At 44.8% G+C, this 22,572-nt stretch overlaps 1 protein-coding gene across 1 annotated transcript; it reads right to left on the bottom strand.

Moving 5' to 3' along the window:
* Positions 1–279: 279 nt before the first annotated feature.
* rgs20 (regulator of G protein signaling 20) lies at positions 280–21,302 on the bottom strand (the record flags this gene model as incomplete). Its single annotated transcript, XM_084139866.1, has 6 exons — positions 280–468; positions 810–1,044; positions 2,078–2,155; positions 7,120–7,172; positions 7,257–7,385; positions 21,240–21,302. 6 exons carry the CDS (start codon positions 21,300–21,302, stop codon positions 280–282), a joined length of 747 nt encoding a protein of 248 aa, XP_083995992.1.
* Positions 21,303–22,572: the final 1,270 nt, after the last annotated feature.

The raw sequence follows: 22,572 nt of genomic DNA, 5'->3' as shown, positions 1-22,572 counted from the left end.
CCTTCTATACACTGAAAATAGGAAAAGAGAGACGATCCCAGGTTTGTTGTGACCTTTGACTCTAGTACACAGTGTTGAGTTAGGACTCTGAGACCTACTCTGAGAGTGTTGAGTTAGGACTCGGGGGGGGGGGTGGGGGGGGCTGCTCTGAGAGTGTTGAGTTAGGACTCGGGGGGGCCTGCTCTGAGAGTGCTGAGTTAGGACTTGGGGGGGGGGGGGGGGGGCTGCTCTGAGAGTGCTGAGTTAGGACTCGGGGGGGCCTGCTCTGAGAGTGCTGAGTTAGGACTCGGGGGCCTGCTCTGAGAGGGAGTTGAGCAAGTTCATGTAGGCAGGGGAGTTCATGTATCGGGGGTAGGAGTCTCTTTGCATCAGCGTGTAGATCTGCACCTGAGCATCAACGAAGGTCTGGGACGACGGCTCCAACATATTCTTATTGATCACCTCCCGAACACGTGAGTCCAGGCTCACCTGGGGGGAAACACAGCAAGGAGAGTTAAGACTAGATACATCAAATCAAATCAAATTTTATTGGTCACATGCGCCGAATACAACAGGTGCAGACATCACAGTGAAATGCTTACTTACAGCCCTTAACCAACAGTGCATTTATTTTTAACAAAAAAAGTAAAAATAAAACAACAACAAAAAAAGTGTTGAGAAAAAAAAGAGCAGAAGTAAAATAAAATAACAGTAGGGAGGCTATATATACAGGGGGGTACCGTTGCAGAGTCAATGTGCGGGGGCACCGGCTAGTTGAGGTAGATACATATAATAACACATGAAGAAGGAGGAGGAGAAGTCTTACTCACCTCTTTGGGTGAGAGGATGGAGATGTAATCCTCGTAGATGACCCGTGCCTTCTCCTCAATGGAGGTCTTGTTGGTTTCCTTGGTGAACTCCTCACAAGCTAGCCAGAACAACATGTTCTCCTCACTAAACTCCGTACACAGGAACAGCCTAAACGCCACTCGGCCCGCAGCGCACGACATCAGCCGGTCAAACGACTGGGCCCAGGAACGGACCTCCTCCAGAGTGGGCGGGGGCCTGCAGAGAACACACCAATCAGAGAACAACAGCAGGCACAAGACAGGGGCTGACAGCTATGACACTAACACACTGGACGTCCAGGGGCTGACACTGTTTCACCAACGCCAGCTATGACACTAACACAGAGCTAACCATTAAGCCCTTGATCAGTTATCCAATGTGCTAATGCAGCTAACCATTAAGCCCTTGATCAGTTATCCAATGTGCTAATGCAGCTAACCATTAAGCCCTTGATCAGTTATCCAATGTGCTAATGCAGCTAACCATTAAGCCCTTGATCAGTTATCCAATGTGCTAATGCAGCTAACCATTAAGCCCTTGATCAGTTATCCAATGTGCTAATGATTTTAACCATTAAGCCCTTGATCAGTTATCCAATGTGCTAATGCAGCTAACCATTAAGCCCTTGATTAGTTATCCAATGTGCTAATGCAGCTAACCATTAAGCCCTTGATCAGTTATCCAATGTGCTAATGCAGCTAACCATTAAGCCCTTGATCAGTTATCCAATGTGCTAATGCAGCTAACCATTAAGCCCTTGATCAGTTATCCAATGTGCTAATGCAGCTAACCATTAAGCCCTTGATCAGTTATCCAATGTGCTAATGCAGCTAACCATTAAGCCCTTGATCAGTTATCCAATGTGCTAATGCAGCTAACCATTAAGCCCTTGATCAGTTATCCAATGTGCTAATGCAGCTAACCATTAAGCCCTTGATCAGTTATCCAATGTGCTAATGCAGCTAACCATTAAGCCCTTGATCAGTTATCCAATGTGCTAATGCAGCTAACCATTTAGCCCTTGATCAATTATCCAATGTGCTAATGCAGCTAACCATTAAGCCCTTGATCAGTTATCCAATGTGCTAATGCAGCTAACCATTAAGCCCTTGATCAGTTATCCAATGTGCTAATGCAGCTAACCATTAAGCCCTTGATCAGTTATCCAATGTGCTAATGCAGCTAACCATTAAGCCCTTGATCAGTTATCCAATGTGCTGGGCTACACAGGGATGCTGCAGTGGCTAACCTGTCCTCGCAGTCGGCCGTTCCCTCAGCCTTGAGGTCGTAGGACGCCCGCCGGTTCCTCTCCTCACGCTCCTCGTTCCTACAGGAGACAGGCGAGCAACAGGACAGAGATCAGACCAGATCTAGATCTAGCAGTGAAGATATAATGGTGCACCAGTCAGGAGGTTACAGATCTCTTCACTGGCCCTGTCAACCTCTATAATCAGCACATCAAGTCAACTGTGTAGATGTAGGGTGCTGTGTGGATGAAGGCTGCTGTGTGGATGAAGGCTGCTGTGTAGATGAACGCTGCTGTGTAGATGTAGGGTGCTGTGTAAATGAAGGGTGATGTAATGTAGGGTGCTGTGTAGATGTAGGGTGCTGTGTAGATGAAGGGTGCTGTGTAAATGAAGGATTATTTACTGTAGGGTGCTGTGTAGATGAAGGGTGATGTACTGTAGGGTGCTGTGTAGATGTAGGGTGCTGTGTGGATTAAGGCTGCTGTGTAGATGTAGGGTGCTGTGTAGATGTAGGGTGCTGTGTAAATGAAAGATGGTTTACTGTAGGGTGCTGTGTAGATGAAGGCTGCTGTGTAGATGTAGGGTGCTGTGTGGTTGAAGGCTGCTGTGTAGATGTAGGGTGCTGTGTAGATGTAGGGTGCTGTGTGGATGAAGGATGATTTACTGTAGGGTGCTGTGTAGATGAAGGCTGCTGTGTAGATGTAGGGTGCTGTGTAGATGAAGGGTGCTGTGTGGATGAAGGCTGCTGTGTAGATGAAGGGTGCTGTGTGGATGAACGCTGCTGTGTAGATGTAGGGTGCTGTGTGGATGAAGGCTGCTGTGTAGATGAACGCTGCTGTGTAGATGTAGGGTGCTGTGTGGATGAAGGCTGCTGTCTAGATGTAGGGTGCTGTGTAGATGAAAGCTGCTGTGTAGATGTAGGGTGCTGTGTAGATGTAGGGTGCTGTGTGGATGAAGGCTGCTGTGTAGATGTAGGGTGCTGTGTAGATGTAGGGTGCTGTGTGGATGAAGGCTGCTGTGTAGATGTAGAGTGCTGTGTAGATGAAGGGTGCTGTGTAAATTAAGGATGATTTACTGTAGGGTGCTGTGTAGATGAAGGGTGATGTACTGTAGGTTGCTGTGTAGATGAAGGGTGATGTGTAGATGTAGGGTGCTGTGTGGATGAAGGATGATTTACTGTAGGGTGCTGTGTGAATGAAGGCTGCTGTGTAGATGTAGGGTGCTGTGTAGATGTAGGGTGCTGTGTGGATGAAGGCTGCTGTGTAGATGAAGGGTGCTGTGTAAATGAAGGATGATTTACTGTAGGGTGCTGTGTAGATGAAGGCTGCTGTGTAGATGTAGGGTGCTGTGTAGATGTAGGGTGCTATGTGGATGAAGGCTGCTGTGTAGATGAACGCTGCTGTGTAGATGTAGGGTGCTGTGTGGATGAAGGCTGCTGTCTAGATGTAGGGTGCTGTGTAGATGAAAGCTGCTGTGTAGATGTAGGGTGCTGTGTAGATGTAGGGTGCTGTGTGGATGAAGGCTGCTGTGTAGATGTAGGGTGCTGTGTAGATGTAGGGTGCTGTGTGGATGAAGGCTGCTGTGTAGATGTAGAGTGCTGTGTAGATGAAGGGTGCTGTGTAAATGAAGGATGATTTACTGTAGGGTGCTGTGTAGATGAAGGGTGCTGTGTAGATGAAGGGTGATGTCATGTAGGGTGCTGTGTAGATGAAGGGTGATGTAATGTAGGGTGCTGTGTAGATGAAGGGTGCTGTGTAGATGAAGGGTGATGTACTGTAGGGTGCTGTGTATATGAAGGATGATTTACTGTAGGGTGCTGTGTAGATGAAAGGTGATGTACTGTAGGTTGCTGTGTGGATGAAGGCTGCTGTGTAGATGAAGGGTGCTGTGTAGATGAACGCTGCTGTGTAGATGTAGGGTGCTGTGTGGATGAAGGCTGCTGTGTAGATGTAGGGTGCTGTGTGAATGAAGGCTGCTGTGTAGATGTAGGGTGCTGTGTAGATGTAGGGTGCTGTGTAGATGAACGCTGCTGTGTAGATGTAGGGTGCTGTGTGGATGAAGGCTGCTGTGTAGATGTAGGGTGCTGTGTAGATTTAGGGTGCTGTGTAGATGAACGCTGCTGTGTAGATGTAGGGTGCTGTGTGGATGAAGGCTGCTGTGTAGATGTAGGGTGCTCTGTAGATGTAGGGTGCTGTGTGGATGAAGGATGATTTACTCTAGGGTGCTTTGTAGATAAAGGGTGATGTACTGTAGGGTGCTGTGTAGATGAAGTGTGATGTAATGTAGGGTGCTGTGTAGATGAAGGGTGCTGGGTAGATGAAGGGTGATGTACTGTAGGGTGCTGTGTAGATGTAGGGTGCTGTGTAGATGAAGGGTGATGTACTGTAGGGTGCTGTGTAGATGTAGGGTGCTGTGTAGATGAAGGGTGATGTACTGTAGGGTGCTGTGTAGATGTAGGGTGCTGTGTAGATGAAGGGTGATGTACTGTAGGGTGCTGTGTAGATGAAGGGTGATGTACTGTATGGTGCTGTTTCGATGAAAGGTGATTTACTGTAGGGTGCTGTGTAGATGTAGGGTGCTGTGTATATGTATTGTGATGTACTGTAGGGTACTGTTTCGATGAAAGGTGATTTACTGTAGGGTGCTGTGTAGATGTAGGGTGCTGTGTAGATGTAGGGTGATGTACTGTAGGGTGCTGTTTCGATGAAAGGTGATTTACTGTAGGGTGCTGTATAGATGTGGGGTGCTGTGTAGATGTAGGTTGCTGTGTAGATGTAGGGTAATGTACTGTTGGGTGCTGTTGGGTGCTGTGTAGATGATGGGTGATGTACTGTAGGGTGCTGTGTAGACGATGGGTGATGTACTGTAGGGTGCTGTGTAGAATGGTGATGTTCTGTGTAGATGTAGGGTGCTGTGTAGATGTAGGGTGCTGTGTATATGTAGGGTGCTGTGTAGATGAAGGGTGATGTAGCTCAGTTGTGGTCCTCTGTAGCTCAGTTGGTAGAGCACGGCGCTTGTAACGCCAAGGTAGTGGGTTCGATCCCCGGGACCACCCATACACAAAAATGTATGCACGCATGACTGTAAGTCGCTTTGGATAAAAGCGTCTGCTAAATGGCATATTATTATTATTTATTATTATGTACTGTAGGGTGCTGTGTAGATGAAGGGTGATGTACTGTAGGGTGCTGTGTAGATGTAGGGTGCTGTGTAGATGAAGGGTGATGTATTGTAGGGTGCTGTGTAGATGTAGGGTGCTGTGTAGATGAATGGTGATGTACTGTAGGGTGCTGTGTAGATGTAGGGTGCTGTGTAGATGTAGGGTGATGTACTGTAGGGTGCTGTGTAGATGAAGGGTGATGTACTGTAGGGTGCTGTGTAGAATGGTGATGTTCTGTGTAGATGTTGGGTGCTGTGTAGATGTAGGGTGATGTACTGTAGGGTGCTGTGTAAAATAAGGGTGCTGTGTAGATGTGTGGTACTGTGTAGATGAAGGGTGATGTATTGTAGGGTGCTGTGTAGATGTAGGGTGCTGTGTAGATGAAGGGTGATGTACTGTAAGGTTCTGTGTAGATGTAGGGTGATGTACTGTAAGGTTCTGTGTAGATGAAGGTTGATGTACTATAGGATGATGTGTAGATGAAGGGTGATGTATTGTAGGGTGCTGTATATATATAGGGTGCTGTGTAGATGTAGGGTGATATACTGTAGGGTGCTGTGTAGATGTAGGGTGCTGTGTAGATGTAGGGTGATGTACTGTAGGGTGCTGTATAGATGTAGGGTGCTGTGTAGATGAAGGGTGATGTACTGTAGGTTGCTGTGTAGATGAAGGGTGATGTACTGTAGGGTGCTGTGTTGATGTAGGGTGCTGTGTAGATGAAGGGTGATGTACTGTAGGGTGCTGTGTAGATGTAGGGTGCTGTGTAGATGAATGGTGATGTACTGTAGGGTGCTGTGTAGATGTAGGGTGCTGTGTAGATGTAGGGTGATGTACTGTAGGGTGCTGTGTAGATGAAGGGTGATGTACTGTAGGGTGCTGTGTAGAATGGTGATGTTCTGTGTAGATGTAGGGTGCTGTGTAGATGTAGGGTGATGTACTGTAGGGTGCTGTGTAAAATAAGGGTGCTTTGTAGATGTGTGGTACTGTGTAGATGAAGGGTGATGTATTGTAGGGTGCTGTGTAGATGTAGGGTGCTGTGTAGATGAAGGGTGCTGTGTAGATGTAGGGTGATGTACTGTAAGGTTCTGTGTAGATGTAGGGTTATGTACTGTAAGGTTCTGTGTAGATGAAGGTTGATGTACTATAGGATGATGTGTAGATGAAGGGTGATGTATTGTAGGGTGCTGTATATATATAGGGTGCTGTGTAGATGTAGGGTGATGTACTGTAGGGTGCTGTGTAGATTTAGGGTGCTGTGTAGATGTAGGGTGATGTACTGTAGGGTGCTGTATATATATAGGGTGCTGTGTAGATGTAGGTTGCTGTGTAGATGTAGGGTGATGTACTGTTGGGTGCTGTGTAGATGAAGGGTGATGTACTGTAGGGTGCTGTGTAGATATGGGGTGCTGTGTAGATGTAGGGTGATGTACTGTTGGGTGCTGTGTAGATGTAGGGTGATGTACTGTAGGGTGCTGTGTAGATGTAGGGTGATGTACTGTTGGGTGCTGTGTAGATGAAGGGTGATGTATTGTAGGGTGCTGTGTAGATGTAGGGTGATGTACTGTAGGGTGCTGTGTAGATGAAGGGTGATGTACTGTAGGGTGCTGTGTAGATGTAGGGTGATGTACTGTAGGGTGCTGTGTAGATGAAGGGTGATGTACTGTAGGGTGCTGTGTAGAATGGGTGATGTTCTGTGTAGATGTAGGGTGCTGTGTAGATGAAGGGTGCAGTGTGGAGCCATGCTGGGTGTGTGATACACTACTAGAAGTGCATGACAGAGTGTGCTTCCCAAATGGCACCCTATTTCCCATAGGGTTTTGATCAAAAGTAGTGCACTATATAGGGAATAGGATGCCATTTGGGATGAATCCATACTGTTCGTACCAGGAACAGCTGCAGCAGCAGCACCAGCAGAAGCAACAGGCGTTGTTCCCTCTCTGGTTCACCTGGCTCTGGTTCCCCTGGTTCTGGTTCACCTGGCTCTGGTTCACCTGGTTCTGGTTCACCTGGCTCTGGTTCACCTGGCTCTGGTTCCCCTGGTTCTGGCTCTGGTTAGGGTCCTGCTGGGTCAGTGCCGTGCCTCCCGCCATCGACTCCTGCTGCACCGACATCTGCCGCTTTCGCATCTCCATATGCTCTGATCCCATGGGCTGGACGGACAAAGAGACAAAGAGGGTTAGATCCCATTGGCTGGAGGGACACACAGGGTTAGATCAAATTGGTTGGAGAGACAGAGACACAGGGTTAGATCCCATTGGTTGGAGGGACAGAGACACAGGGTTAGATCCCATTGGTTGGAGGGACAAAGAGACAGAGAGGATTAGATCCCATTGGTTGGAGGGACAGAGATACAGAGAGGATTAGATCCCATTGTCTTTAGACTGTAACAGTATGCCTACAGGCTACAGCAGTATGACAGCCTAGTCGTAGTAACATATCATCTCTGTTTTGCTCTGAAGAACGGTACTGTGACACTAGTCAACACAGCTGCTGAAACAAATGGTACCGGACATACCAAATATACCAAATACCACCCATCTACACACAATACCTCATTATGACAAAGTGAAAAAATGTTTTCAGAAATGTTGGCAAATTTACTGAAAAGGAAATAAAGAAATATTTGATTTACATAAGTATCCACACCCCTGAGTCAATACCTTTGGCAGCGATTACAGATTTGAGTAGTCTTGGGTATGTCTGTATCAGCTTTGCACATCTGGATTTGGGGATTTTTTCCCATTCTCCCTTGTAGGTTTTCTCAACCTCTGTTAAGTTAGATGGGAAGCGGCAGTGAACAGCAATCTTCAAGTCTTTCCACATATTTTCAATGGGATTCAAGCCAGGGCTTTGGCTGTGTCACTCAAGGACTTTTACATTCTTGTTCTGAAGCCATTCCAGCATTGCTTTGGCTGTATGCTTGGGGTCATTGTCCTGTTGAAACGTAAATCTTCACCCCAGTCTAAGTTCGTTTGCACTCTGAAGCAGGTTCTCATCAAGGATTTGTCTGTATTTGTCTCCATTCATTGTTCCCTCTATCCTTACCAGTCTCCCAGTCCCTGCTGCTGAAAGCATCCCCTTACCAGTCTACCAGTCCCTGCTGCTGAAAGCATCCCCTTACCAGTCTGCCAGTCCCTGCTGCTGAAAGCATCCCCATAGCATGATGCTGCCACCACCATGCTTCACAGTAGGGATGGTGTTAGACGGGTGATGAGCTGTGCCTGGTTTTCTCCAGACATAGCGCTTTACATTCAGGCCAAAGAGTTACATTTTTGTCTCATCAAAACACCATATTTTGAGTCTTTCATATGCCTTTTTGCAAACTCCAGGCGTGCTGTCATGTGCCTTTTTCTCACGAGTGGCTTCCGTCTGGCCTCTCTCCCATGAAGCCCAGATTGGTGTAGCGCTGTAGCTCTGTCAGAGTGGTCATTGGTCATTGGGTTCTTGGTCACCTCCCTGACCAAGGTCCTTCTTGCCCGGTTGATCAGTTTGGTCGGACGGCCAGCTCTAGGCAGAGTCTGGGTAGTTCCATATTATTTCCCAATGATGAAGACCACTGGGCTCTTGGAAACTTTCAACACTTTAGAAATGGTTTTATACCCTTCCTCAGATACAGTACCAGTCAAAAGTTTGGACACACCTACTCATTCAAGGGTTTTTCTTAATTTTTTACTATTTTCTATATTGTAGAATAATACTGAAGACATCAAAACTATGAAATAACACATATGTAATCATGTAGTAACCAAAAAATTGTTAAAACAAATCAAAATATATTATATATTTGAGATTCTTCAAAGTAGCCACCCTTTGCCTTGATGACAGTTTTGCACACTCTTGGCATTCCCTCAACCAGCTTCACCTGGAATGCTTTTCCAACAGTCTTGAAGAAGTTCCCACATATGCTGAGCACTTGTTGGCTGCTTTTCCTTCACTTTGCCGTCCGACTTATCCCAAAACATCTCAATTTGGTTGAGGTCGGGGGATTGTGGAGGCCAGGTCATCTGATGCAGCACTCCATCACTCTCCTTCTTGGTAAAATAGCCCTTACACAGCCTGGAGGTGTGTTGGGTCATTGTCCTGTTGAAAAACAAATGATAGTCCCACTAAGCCCAAACCAGATGGGATGGTGTATCGCTGCAGAATGCTGTGGTAGCCATGCTGGTTAAGTGTACCTTGAATTCTAAATAAATAATAGACAGTGTCACCAGCAAAGCACCCCCACACCATAACACCTCCTCCTCCATGCTTTACGGTGGGAACTACACAATAGGAGATCATCCGTTCACCCACACCATGTCTCACAAAGACACTGTGGGTGGAACCAAAAATCTCCAATTTGGACTCCAGACCAAAGTACACATTTCCACCGGTCTAATGTCCATTGGTCGTGTTTCTTGGCCCAAGCAGGTGTCTTCTTCTTATTGGTGTCCTTTAGTAGTGGTTTCTTTGCAGCAATTCGACCATGAAGGCCTGATTCACACAGTCTCCTCTGAACAGTTGATGTTGAGATGTGTCTGTTACTTGAACTCTGAAGCATTTATTTGGGCTGCAATTTCTGAGGCTGGTAAGTCTAATGAACTTATCCTCTGCAGCAGAGGTAACTCTGGGTCTTCCATTCCTGTGGCGGTCCTCATGAGAGCCAGTTTCATCATAGCGCTTGATGGTTTTTGCGACTGCACTTAAAGAAACTTTCAAAGTTCTTTAAATGTTCCGTATTGACTGACCATGTCTTAAAGTAATGACGGACTGTCGTTTCTCTTTGCTTATTTGAGCTGTTCTTGCCATAATATGGACTTGGTCTTTTACCAAATAGGGCTATCTTCTGTATACCCCCCCTACCTTGTCACAACACAACTGATTGGCTCAGTCACCAAGAAAACAATTGGTAACACACTACGCCGTGAAGGACTGAAATCCTGCAGCGCCCGCAAGGTCCCCCTGCTCAAGAAAGCACATATACAGGCCCGTCTGACGTTTGCCAATGAACATTTGAATGATTCAAATACTTATGTCATGCAATAAAATGCAAATTAATAACTTAAAAATCATACAATGTGATTTTCTGGATTTTTGTTTTAGATTCCGTCTCTCACAGTGGAAGTGTACCTATGATAAAAATTACAGACCTCTACATGCTTTGTAATAGGAAAACCTGCAAAATCAGCAGTGTATCAAATACTTGTTCTCCCCACTGTATGTATGTGTGTATGTATTATTAATAACATATATAAAAGACAATATCCAAAGGTAAAAGTGTGTTATTAATATCATGACTTTGGCGTTCTATTTATAGGGCTACTTATAACCTTCCAAAGATCCAATCAACCATGGATGAATGATAGTATACCTAGCTTCACGTTGAAATTGCGTTGTCCTTTGGCAAAATCAGATGTCAATGTAGCCTACATAAACCCAACCCCAGCTAACAACAAACATTCCCACAACTTTAGAGAACTTTCCCTTAAGAGTCTCATTAACTAAAGTTTTCAGATGAATGTTCACGTGATGTTTTCAAGAGACCATTTCCTTAATATCAAGTAGAACTTATCCAGAACGTAGTTAGAATGTTCTCAGAACCTAATATATTAATTTTCTAGACATGTTTCATGAGAATGTTGCAAGAACATTTGTGTCCAAAGAAAAAATCATTACACATCACATTACCGAGCCAATCAAGGCCCTTATTGGGGAACCACTGATTCATTCATAGCTCTTTGTCTGTTGGCAAGGTTAGGGATACTCACACACAGTGCTTTTAACATAGTGTATTTACATTATGAATGTTCATTTATACATTCATTATTATTCAACATGTCCTCACCTGGGATTTGAACTCCCAACCTCTTGGTTCACGGTACTCCGATGTCCATTTCAGGTATCAAACTATTCTCATCATTGATTTGATCAACTTATTTCAACAATTGAAGGGCTTTCTGTATAGATGTCTAATGTTGGTGGGGCATGTTAACCTGTTTTAATGATCAATAAAATATTTTCTTGAGTGTACTTTTAACAGAGCTGAGACTGACTTCAAAGTGCATTCATCCTATTGCTTACACCTATCAAGTCGTTTCAGATCTTAGGGAGGAGGGGTTAGGGTTTCTTCTGGACAGGGTTCTAAGCACATGTCCTAGAGATATCCTTTATTGGGACAGTGGTTAGAGTGTTTGTTGTTGGGGTTGGTGGCCCGGGTTAAAGACCTGCTAGAGAATCAGCCTACTCGCCGGGTTAAAGACCTGCTAGAGTGCTTTGTGTCTTTGACCTCCAGATGTTTTTTCAGGTTTGATGTGGTGTTTCTGGACCAATAGAGCAATGCTGCCTTTGTGCATGACCTCCAGATGCTTCTTCCGGTTTGATGTGGTATTTCTAGACCAAGAGATCAATGCTGCAGAGTTTGCATTTGACTAAAATGTTGTTCTCTTTCTCCTCAATTAACTCAAAACAATGGGAGCATTTCCACAAAGAAAAGGTTAAGCAGGGTAAGACAGCTGCCATCTTTCTTTGATTTTAGGCTTTACGATAGCCTATTGGAAACGAGTTAGCCTACAGCATGAATTCCGTTAGCATAAGACTGTAAAAAATATACAGTGCCTTCAGAAAGTATTCATACCGCTTGAATTATTCCACATTTTGTTCCAGCCTGAATTAAAAATGGATTAAATAGATTATTTTTACCCATCTACACACAATACCCCATAATGACAAAGTGAAAACATGTTTTTAGAAATGTTAGCAAATGTATTGAAAATAAAATACAGAAATATCTCATTTACATAAGTATTCATACCCCTAAGTCAATACTTTGTAGAAGCACCTTTGGCAGCGATTACAGCTGTGAGTCTTTAAGAGGTTTCCCCACCTGGATTGTGAAACATTTGCCCATTATTCTTTTCAAAATTCTTCAAGCTCTGTCAAATTGGTTGTTGATCATTGCTAGACAACCATTTTCAGGTCTTGCCGTAGATTTAAGTCAAAACTGTAACTCGGCCACTCAGGAACATTCACTGTCTTCTTGGTAAGCCTTGTGTTTTAGGTTAATGTCCTGCTGAAATGTGAACTCATCTTCCAGTGTCTGGTGGAAAGCAGACTGAACCAGGATTTCCTCTGGGAATCTGTGCTTAGCTCCATTGTTTCTTTTTTATCCTGAAAAACTCCTGTCCTTATCAAGCATACCCATAACACGATGCAGCCACTACCATGCTTGAAAATATGGAGAGTGGTACTCAGTGACGTGCTGTTGTATTGGATTTGCCCCAAACATTACATATTGCTGTGCCACATTTTTTGCAGTGTTGACTCAAGACATTTCAGCTTTTCATTTTGTATTAATTTGTAAACATTTAGAAAAACATAATTCCACTTTGACATTATGGGGTATTGTGTGTAGAACAGTGACACAAAATCTCAATTTCACTCATTTTAAATTCAGGCTTTAACGCAATAGAATGAGGAAAAAGTCAAGGGGTGTGAATCCTTTCTGAAGGCGCTGAATATAACACGCTGGAAGAGATGTGCTTCTGAAAGTAATATACAGGTTAGTTGAACAAGTAACTGTAATATTACAATATTTGAAGACAGTAACTCATTATATTACTCCGTTCCTCATAAAGGTAATCTATTACTGTAAGTAATTATTACCCCAAACACTGGTCCCAACTGGTTCTGTTGCTGTGTCTGTTTTTCCACATTACAACTTGGAGACTCTGTGTTGTGTATTGATTTGGTATAACTGGCATCATCATTGCTTAAATGACACGTGAGAAAATACAGACATGTTACTTTAAATCTCTGAGAAAATGGCCACCATGATCTGAGTATGTTTCTATCAGAAGCACCACCACCACCTTCAGAAAGTATTCAGACCCCTTCACTTTTTCCACATTTTGTTACGTTACAGCCTTATTCTAAAATGGATTAAATAAATACAAATCCTCATCAATCTACACACAATACCCCATAATGACAAAGTGAAAACATTTTTTTATTTTTGCAAATGTATTAAAAATTAAAAACAGATACATTATTTACATATGTATTCAGACCCTTTGCTATGAGACTCGAAATTTAGCTTAGGTGCATCCTTTTTCCATTGATCATCCTTGAGATGTTGCTACAACTTGATTGGAGTCCACCTGTGGGAAATTCAAGATTTGGCAAGGCACACACCTGTCTATATAAGGTCCCACAGTTGACAGTGCATGTCAGAGCAAAAACCAAGCCACGAGGTCGAAGGAATTGTCCGTAGAGCTCCGAGACAGGATTGTGTCGAGGCACAGATCTGGGGAAGGGTACCAAAAAATGTCTGCCGCATTGAAGGTCCCCAAGAACACAGTGGCCTCCATCATTCTTAAATGGAAGAAGAGCTGGCCGCCCGGCCAAACTGAGCAATCGGGGGAGAAGGGCCTTGGTCAGGGAGGTGACCAAGAACCCGATGGTCACTCTGACAGAGCTCTAGAGTTTCTCTGTGGAGATGGAAGAAACTTCAAGAAGGACAACCATCTCTGCAGCACTCCTCCAATCAGGCCTTTATGGTAGAGTAGCCAGACGGAAGCCACTCCTCAGTAAAAGGCTTGGAGCTTGCTAAAGACTCTCAGACCATGAGAAACAAGATTCTCTGGTCTGATGAAACCAAGATTGTACTCTTTGGCCAGAATGCCAAGCGTTACGTCTGGAGGAAACCTGGCACCATCCCTACGGTGAAGCATGGTGGTGGCAGCATCATGCTGTGGAGATGTTTTTTGCAGCGTCAGGGACTGGGAGACTAGTCAGGATCAAGGCAAAGATGAACGGCGCAAAGTACAGAGAGATCCTTTATGAAAACCTGCTCCAGAGCGCTCAGGACCTCAGACTGGGGCGAAGGTTCACCTTCCAACAGGACAACGACCCTAAGCACACAGCCAAGACAACGCAGGGTTGGCTTCGTATCAAGTCTCTGAATGTCCTTGAGTGGCCCAGCCAGAGGCTGGACTTGAACCCGATCTAACATCTCTGGAGAGACCTGAAAATAGCTGTGCAGCGACGCTCCCCATCCAACCTGACAGAGTTTGAGAGGATCTGCAGAGAAAAATGGGAGAAACTCCCCAAATAGAGGTGTGCCAAGCTTGTAGCGTCATACCCAAGAAGACTCGAGGCTGTAAACGCTGCCAAAGGTGCTTCAACAAAGTACTGAGTAAAGGGTCTGAATACTTCCGTTCTTTGTTTCTAATGCATTTGCTAAAATTTCTAAAAACCAGTTTTTGCTTTGTCATTATGGGGTATTGGGTCATTATGGGGTATTGGGTCAATATGGGGTATTGTGTCATTATGGGGTATTGGGTCATTATGGGGTATTGGGTCATTATGGGGTATTGGGTCATTATGGGGTATTGGGTCATTATGGGGTATTGGGTCATTATGGGGTATTGTGTCATTATGGGGTATTGGGTCATTATGGGGTATTGGGTCAATATGGGGTATTGGGTCATTATGGGGTATTGGGTCATTATGGGGTATTGGGTCATTATGGGGTATTGTGTCATTATGGGGTATTGGGTCATTATGGGGTATTGGGTCATTATGGGGTATTGGGTCATTATGGGGTATTGGGTCATTATGGGGTATTGGGTCATTATGGGGTATTGGGTCATTATGGGGTATTGGGTCATTATGGGGTATTGGGTCATTATGGGGTATTGGGTCATTATGGGGTATTGGGTCAATATGGGGCATTGGGTCATTATGGGGCATTGGGTCATTATGGGGTATTGGGTCAATATGGGGCATTGGGTCATTATGGGGTATTGGGTCATTATGGGGTTTGGGTCATTATGGGGTATTGGGTCATTATGGGGTATTGGGTCATTATGGGGTATTGGGTCATTATGGGGTATTGGGTCATTATGGGGTATTGGGTCATTATGGGGTATTGGGTCATTATGGGGTGTTGGGTCATTATGGGGTATTGGGTCATTATGGGGTATTGGGTCATTATGGGGTATTGGGTCATTATGGGGTATTGGGTCATTATGGGGTATTGGGTCATTATGGGGTGTTGGGTCATTATGGGGTATTGGGTCATTATGGGGTATTGGGTCATTATGGGGTATTGGGTCATTATGGGGTATTGGGTCATTATGGGGTATTGTGTGTAGATTGATGAGGGTAAAAAACGATTTAATCCATTTTAGAATAAGGCTGTAACGTAACAAAATGTGGAAAAAGTAAAAGGGTCTGAATACTTTCCGAAGGCACTGAATGTTTGTTCTACATATGGATAACAAGAAGACAACAGTTATCTTGGAGATACTCAGATATCTAGAATTCTACCGATTCCCATCTTTCAATGATAAACATATTTGAATTAGATCAGATATATTGCTAAGAATGTGAGAGTAGGCTGATTCTCTAGCAGGTCTTTAACCCGGGCCACCAACCCCAACAACAAACACTCTAACCACTGTCCCAATAAAGGATATCTCTAGGACATGTGCTTAGAACCCTGTCCAGAAGAAACCCTAACCCCTCCTCCCTAAGATCTGAAACAACTTGATAGGTGTAAGCAATAGGATGAATGCACTTTGAAGTCAGTCTCAGCTCTGTTAAAAGTACACTCAAGAAAATATTTTATTGATCATTAAAACAGGTTAACATGCCCCACCAACATTAGACAGCTATACAGAAAGCCCTTCAATTGTTGAAATAAGTTGATCAAATCAATGATGAGAGTATAGTCTGACAGACATGGTGGTGTAGCAGGAACATCTGAATGCTGTGAACCAAGAGGTTGTTTTCAGTTCCAATCCCAGGTGACGACATGTTGAATAATAATTACTGTATAAATGAACATCCACAATGTAATCAAGTATGTCAAATTTGGAAGTTGAAAACACTTTGTTAAAAGCACTGTGTGGGAGTATCCCTAGCCAACAGACAATCCATGTCTAAATTAGTTGACATGATAGCTCAGCTGACTCGAACACAGATTGCTTCCAAAGCTAAGCAAGGTACATAGAGGTAGGCATCTGGGTTGGAGCTGGGTGATGTGCGTTGGACCTGGGTGATGTGGGTTGGAGCTGGGTGATGTGGGTTGGAGCTGGGTGATGTGGGTTGGAGCTGGGTGATGTGGGTTGGAGCTGGGTGATGTGGGTTGGACCTGGGTTGATGTGGGTTGGAGCTGGGTGATGTGGGTTGGAGCTGGGTGATGTGGGTTGGACCTGGGTGATGTGGGTTGGAGCTGGGTGATGTGGGTTGGAGCTGGGTGATGTGGGTTGGACCTGGGTGATGTGGGTTGGACCTGGGTGATGTGGGTTGGAGCTGGGTGATGTGGGTTGGAGCTGGGTGATGTGGGTTTGACCTGGGTGATGTGGGTTGGAGCTGGGTGATGTGGGTTGGAGCTGGGTGATGTGGGTTGGACCTGGGTGATGTGGGTTGGAGCTGGGTGATGTGGGTTGGAGCTGGGTGATGTGGGTTGGAGCTGGGTGATGTGGGTTGGAGCTGGGTGATGTGGGTTGGAGCTGGGTGATGTGGGTTGGAGCTGGGTGATGTGGGTTGGAGCTGGGTGATGTGGGTTGGAGCTGGGTGATGTGGGTTGGAGCTGGGTGATGTGGGTTGGAGCTGGGTGATGTGGGTTTGACCTGGGTGATGTGGGTTGGAGCTGGGTGATGTGGGTTGGAGCTGGGTGATGTGGGTTGGAGCTGGGTGATGTGGGTTGGAGCTGGGTGATGTGGGTTGGAGCTGGGTGATGTGGGTTGGAGCTGGGTGATGTGGGTTGGACCTGGGTGATGTGGGTTGGACCTGGGTGATGTGGGTTGGAGCTGGGTGATGTGGGTTGGAGCTGGGTGATGTGGGTTTGACCTGGGTGATGTGGGTTGGAGCTGGGTGATGTGGGTTGGAGCTGGGTGATGTGGGTTGGACCTGGGTGATGTGGGTTGGAGCTGGGTGATGTGGGTTGGAGCTGGGTGATGTGGGTTGGAGCTGGGTGATGTGGGTTGGAGCTGGGTGATGTGGGTTGGAGCTGGGTGATGTGGGTTGGAGCTGGGTGATGTGGACAAAAATCCATATTGCGATAAATTGCCTGAACGATAACGATAACGATAAATAGAATGATTTAGAACAATCTGCACCACAGCTTTCCCCTTTAAACAATCTGCACAACAGCTTTCCCCTTTAAACAATCTGCACAACAGCTTTCCCCTTTAAACAATCTGCACCACAGCTTTCCCCTTTAAACAATCTGCACCACAGCTTTCCCCTTTAAACAATCTGCACCACAGCTTTCCCCTTTAAACCATCTGCACCACAGCTTTCCCATTTAAAAAATCTGCACCACAGCTTTCCCCTTTAAACCATCTGCACCACAGCTTTCCCCTTTAAACAATCTGCACCACAGCGTTCCCCTTTAAACAATCTGCACCACAGCTTTCCCCTTTAAACCATCTGCACCACAGCGTTCCCCTTTAAACAATCTGCACCACAGCTTGTCCCTTTAAACAATCTGCATCACAGCTTTCCCCTTTAAACCATCTGCACCACAGCTTTCCCCTTTAAACAATCTGCACCACAGCTTGTCCCTTTAAACAATCTGCACCACAGCTTTCCCCTTTAAACAATCTGCACCACAGCTTGTCCCTTTAAACAATCTGCACCACAACTTGTCCCTTTAAACAATCTGCACAACAGCGTTCCCCTTTAAACAATCTGCACCACAGCTTTTCCCTTTAAACAATCTGCACCACAGCGTTCCCCTTTAAACAATCTGCACCACAGCGTTCCCCTTTAAACAATCTGCACCACAGCTTTCCCCTTTAAACAATCTGCACCACAGCTTTTCCCTTTAAACAATCTGCACCACAGCGTTCCCCTTTAAACAATCTGCACCACAGCTTTCCCCTTTAAACAATCTGTACCACAGCTTTTCCCTTTAAACAATCTGCACCACAGCTTTCCCCTTTAAACAATCTGCACCACAGCGTTCCCCTTTAAACAATCTGCACCACAGCTTTTCCCTTTAAACAATCTGCACCACAGCTTTCCCCTTTAAACCATCTGCACCACAGCTTGTCCCTTTAAACAATCTGCACCACAGCGTTCCCCTTTAAACAATCTGCACCACAGCTTTTCCCTTTAAACAATCTGCACCACAGCGTTCCCCTTTAAACAATCTGCACCACAGCTTTCCCCTTTAAACCATCTGCACCACAGCGTGTCCCTTTAAACTACTACTAGTTTGAAGGTTGTAGCCATCTATTGTCCCATAAACAATCACCCATATTAAAAACCGTATTTCATTTCAAACTTCATATTTCTCTAGTATAGGCTACTTATTGTAATGAACAATATCAGCAAAATGTTTGTGATAAGTGGTCGGTGTAGAAATGTTTTTGTTTATCATCCCAGCTCTAATCTGAATGGTAGACGTGTTCTCACTGAAGTGCATTACCCCTCATCTACCAGTAGGAGTCACTGTTCAGACAGAAATTGTAGGACTGTGGCTTCACATTACAGTGAGGGAAAAAAGTATTTGATCCCCTGCTGATTTTGTACGTTTGTCAACTGACAAAGAAATGATCAGTCTATAATTTTAATGGTAGGTTTATTTGAACAGTGAGAGACAGAATAACAACAAAAAAATCCAGAAAAACGCATGTCAAAAATGTTATAAATTGATTTGCATTTTAATGAGGGAAATAAGTATTTGACCCCCTCTCAATCAGAAAGATTTCTGGCTCCCAGGTGTCTTTTATACAGGTAACGAGCTGAGATTAGGAGCACACTCTTAAAGGTAGTGCTCCTAATCACAGCTTGTTACCTGTATAAAAGACACCTGTCCACAGAAGCAATCAATCAATCAGATTCCAAACTCTCCACCATGGCCAAGACAAAAGAGATCTCCAAGGATGTCAGGGACAAGATTGTAGACCTACACAAGGCTGGAATGGGCTACAAGACCATCACCAAGCAGCTTGGTGAGAAGGTGACAACAGTTGGTGCGATTATTCGCAAATGGAAGAAACACAAAATAACTGTCAATCTCCCTCGGCCTGGGGCTACATGCAAGATCTCACCTCGTGGAGTTGCAATGATCATGAGAACGGTGAGGAATCAGCCCAGAACTACACGGGAGGATCTTGTCAATGATCTCAAGGCAGCTGGGACCATAGTCACGAAGAAAACAATTGGTAACACACTACGCCGTGAAGGACTGAAATCATGCAGCGCCCGCAAGGTCCCCCTGCTCAAGAAAGCACATATACAGGGCCGTCTGAAGGTTGCCAATGAACATCTGAATGATTCAGAGGAGAACTGGGTGAAAGTGTTGTGGTCAGATGAGACCAAAATCGAGCTCTTTGGCGTCAACTCAACTCGCTGTGTTTGGAGGAGGAGGAAAGCTGCCTATGGCCCCAAGAACACCATCCCCACCGTCAAACATGGAGGTGGAAAATTATGCTTTGGGGGTGTTTTTCTGCTAAGGGGACAGGACAACTTCACCGCATCAAAGGGACGATGGACGGGGCCATGTACCATCAAATCTTGGGTGAGAACCTCCTTCCCTCAGCCAGGGCATTGAAAATGCGTCGTGCATGGGTATTCCAGCATGACAATGACCCAAAACACACGGCCAAGGCAACAAAGGAGTGGCTCAAGAAGAAGCACATTAAGGTCCTGGAGTGGCCTAGCCAGTCTCCAGACCTTAATCCCATAGAAGATCTGTGGAGGGGGCTGAAGGTTCGAGTTGCCAAAAGGCAGCCTCGAAACCTTAATGACTTGGAGAAGACCTGCAAAGAGGAGTGGAACAAAATCCCTCCTGAGATGTGTGCAAACCTGGTGGCCAACTACAAGAAACGTCTGACCTCTGTGATTGCCAACAAGGGTTTTGCCACCAAGTACTAAGTCATGTTTTGCAGAGGGGTCAAATACTTATTTCCCTCATTAAAATGCAAATCAATTTATAACATTTTTGACATGCGTTTTTCTGGATTTTTTTGTTGTTATTCTGTCTCTCACTGTTCAAATAAACCTACCATTAAAATTATAGACTGATCATGTCTTTGTCAGTGGGTAAACGTACAAAATCAGCAGGGGATCAAATACTTTTTTCCCTCACTGCATATTTCAAAATACCTCTTTATTTAGGTTGATGGCATTACATTGAAATAATGACCTTGATTCAAACAATATTTTTTACATTTCTATGTGAAAATGTCAATGCAATTTCAATTTATACATAGTTCTGATGATTATGTTGAAATTAGATTGACTTAATCTAGTTGTTACATCAATGTATTTAAATTGAAGTTTTACCCTAATTTCAATGTTTACATCGCTGGTTGAAATGAGGTGAAAACACTACTGGTTGATAACTTTTTAAATCCAATGTATTTTTGACATTGATTCCACGTCACAATACGTTGACAAAGTACATTGAAACAACGTTGATTCAACCAGTATGTGTCCAGTGGGCGGTGTCTGCATGACCGCTAATAAAATGGACCCATACCAGGGGAGATGGGGGGAGGATATTTGTAACATTATCAAACAGCCTCTTTAAGACTGGTGTGTTGGTTCATTCAGAACTGACATAGGAGGAATAACGGTAGGCTGACTTCACCATCACCAGCTGGATGGGGGTGGAGGAGGAGGAAGAGGAGGAGGAAGAGGATGGGGGGATTCCGTACAGACAAAAAATCCTGATGTCACTCAATCACAACTCGTATTACAGAATAAAACCAATAGATATCTACAAGGCATAGGCTGTTGTGCGAGACGAACACAGAGAAGCCGTTGGATTATCATTAGCCCAGCTCACATCAATAGAAAGTACCATGATGAAGAGCGAGCAGAAAAAGCCGCAGCCGCTATGGAGCTCACAGCTCCATCCATCCACCGCCCTCTACCACCTCCGACAACACACATCAGTCACAAGCCACTCTGTACAACCACCGTGACGGACCGTTTTAACCCGCCTAGCCCGCTCTTCTCCCGACCAGACCAGACCAGGACCCATCGGGAAACCAAATACTCACAGTTTCACCATGTATGCCCAGGGTGAAGAGGGAATTCTCTGCCAAGATTACATCCGTCGGCATATGGCTTCTTCCTCCGGACCCGGCTGGGTGCTGTCAGTGCGCATGCGCATGCTGTAGTAGTAGTAATAGTGGGAGCGTAGCTCGGACGGTGGATGTCACAGATTGATCTCACAGCTCTACAGATGGAGGCTGCTGCTGTGCAGTATGTTAGATACCGAGGCGGTGAGGCCTGGAAACCGCAGTGTTCTCAGTAGATTACATGGGTTCCAATGAGAAGAGACATGATTTAAAGCATGCCGCTGTCCATGGTGCTGAAACAGCACCGCTTGAACAGACTCGCCGGGAGTAGTCTATCTGTTACAGGTGACAGGTTCACAGCAGCAGTCAGATTGGTTAGAAGGGTTACTATAGTTACTAACTTTAGTTGTCTAAATCAGACTGTGACCTCTGGAATGAGCTGATCACTCTGCCTCAGTGACAGCTGCTGTCCTCAGAGGCCTACATGCTGTCACTGAGGCGAAAGACAACAGTGAACTCTACAGGATAACTGGCATACTGCAGCAAACTCAAACCTCGCTTATATTTGCTGGAATAATGTTTGAAACATGTTTGTGTCTTCGTGTTTTCCAGATGTTTCTGTAGAGTTGTGTGAAACAGGTAGCCTGCTGGGATGCTTCATTTATTTGAATAAGAGTAAAAACTATTTTTAAATCACAGTCCTGAGGATGTTCTCTAATCAAATTGTATTTGTCACGCGCTGAATACAAGTTTAGACTTTACCGTGAAACGCTTACTTATGAGCCCTTTCCCAACAATGCAGTTAAAAAGTATGAAAATGAACACAATAAAATAAAGATAACGAGGCTATATACAGGCTATATACAAGGAGTATTGGTACCGAGTCAGTGTACTGGGGTATGAGGTAGTTATATACAGGGAGTACTGGTACCGAGTCAGTGTACTGGGGTATGAGGTAGTTGGGGTGATTGATTTAGGTAATATGCACAGTTGAAGTCGGAAGTTTACATACACTTAGGTTGGAGTCATTAAAACTCGTTTTTCAACCACTCCACAAATTTCTTGTTAACAAACTATAGGTTTGGCAAGTTGGTTAGGACATCTACTTTGTGCATGACAAGTAATTTTTCCAACAATTGTTTACAGACAGATTATTTCACTTATAATTCACTGTATCACAATTCTAGTGGGTCAGAAGTTTGCATACACTAAGTTGACTGTGCCTTTAAACAGCTTGGAAAATTCCATAAAATGATGTCATGGCTTTAGAAGCTTCTGATAGGCTAATTGACATCATTTGAGTCAATTGTAG

The sequence above is a fragment of the Coregonus lavaretus genome (genome assembly GCF_964263955.1).
Source record: "Coregonus lavaretus genome assembly, chromosome: 23".
Taxonomy (NCBI): domain Eukaryota; kingdom Metazoa; phylum Chordata; class Actinopteri; order Salmoniformes; family Salmonidae; genus Coregonus; species Coregonus lavaretus.
Note: the sequence above shows the minus strand (reverse complement) of the source record. Positions and strands in the feature narration are given on the sequence as shown.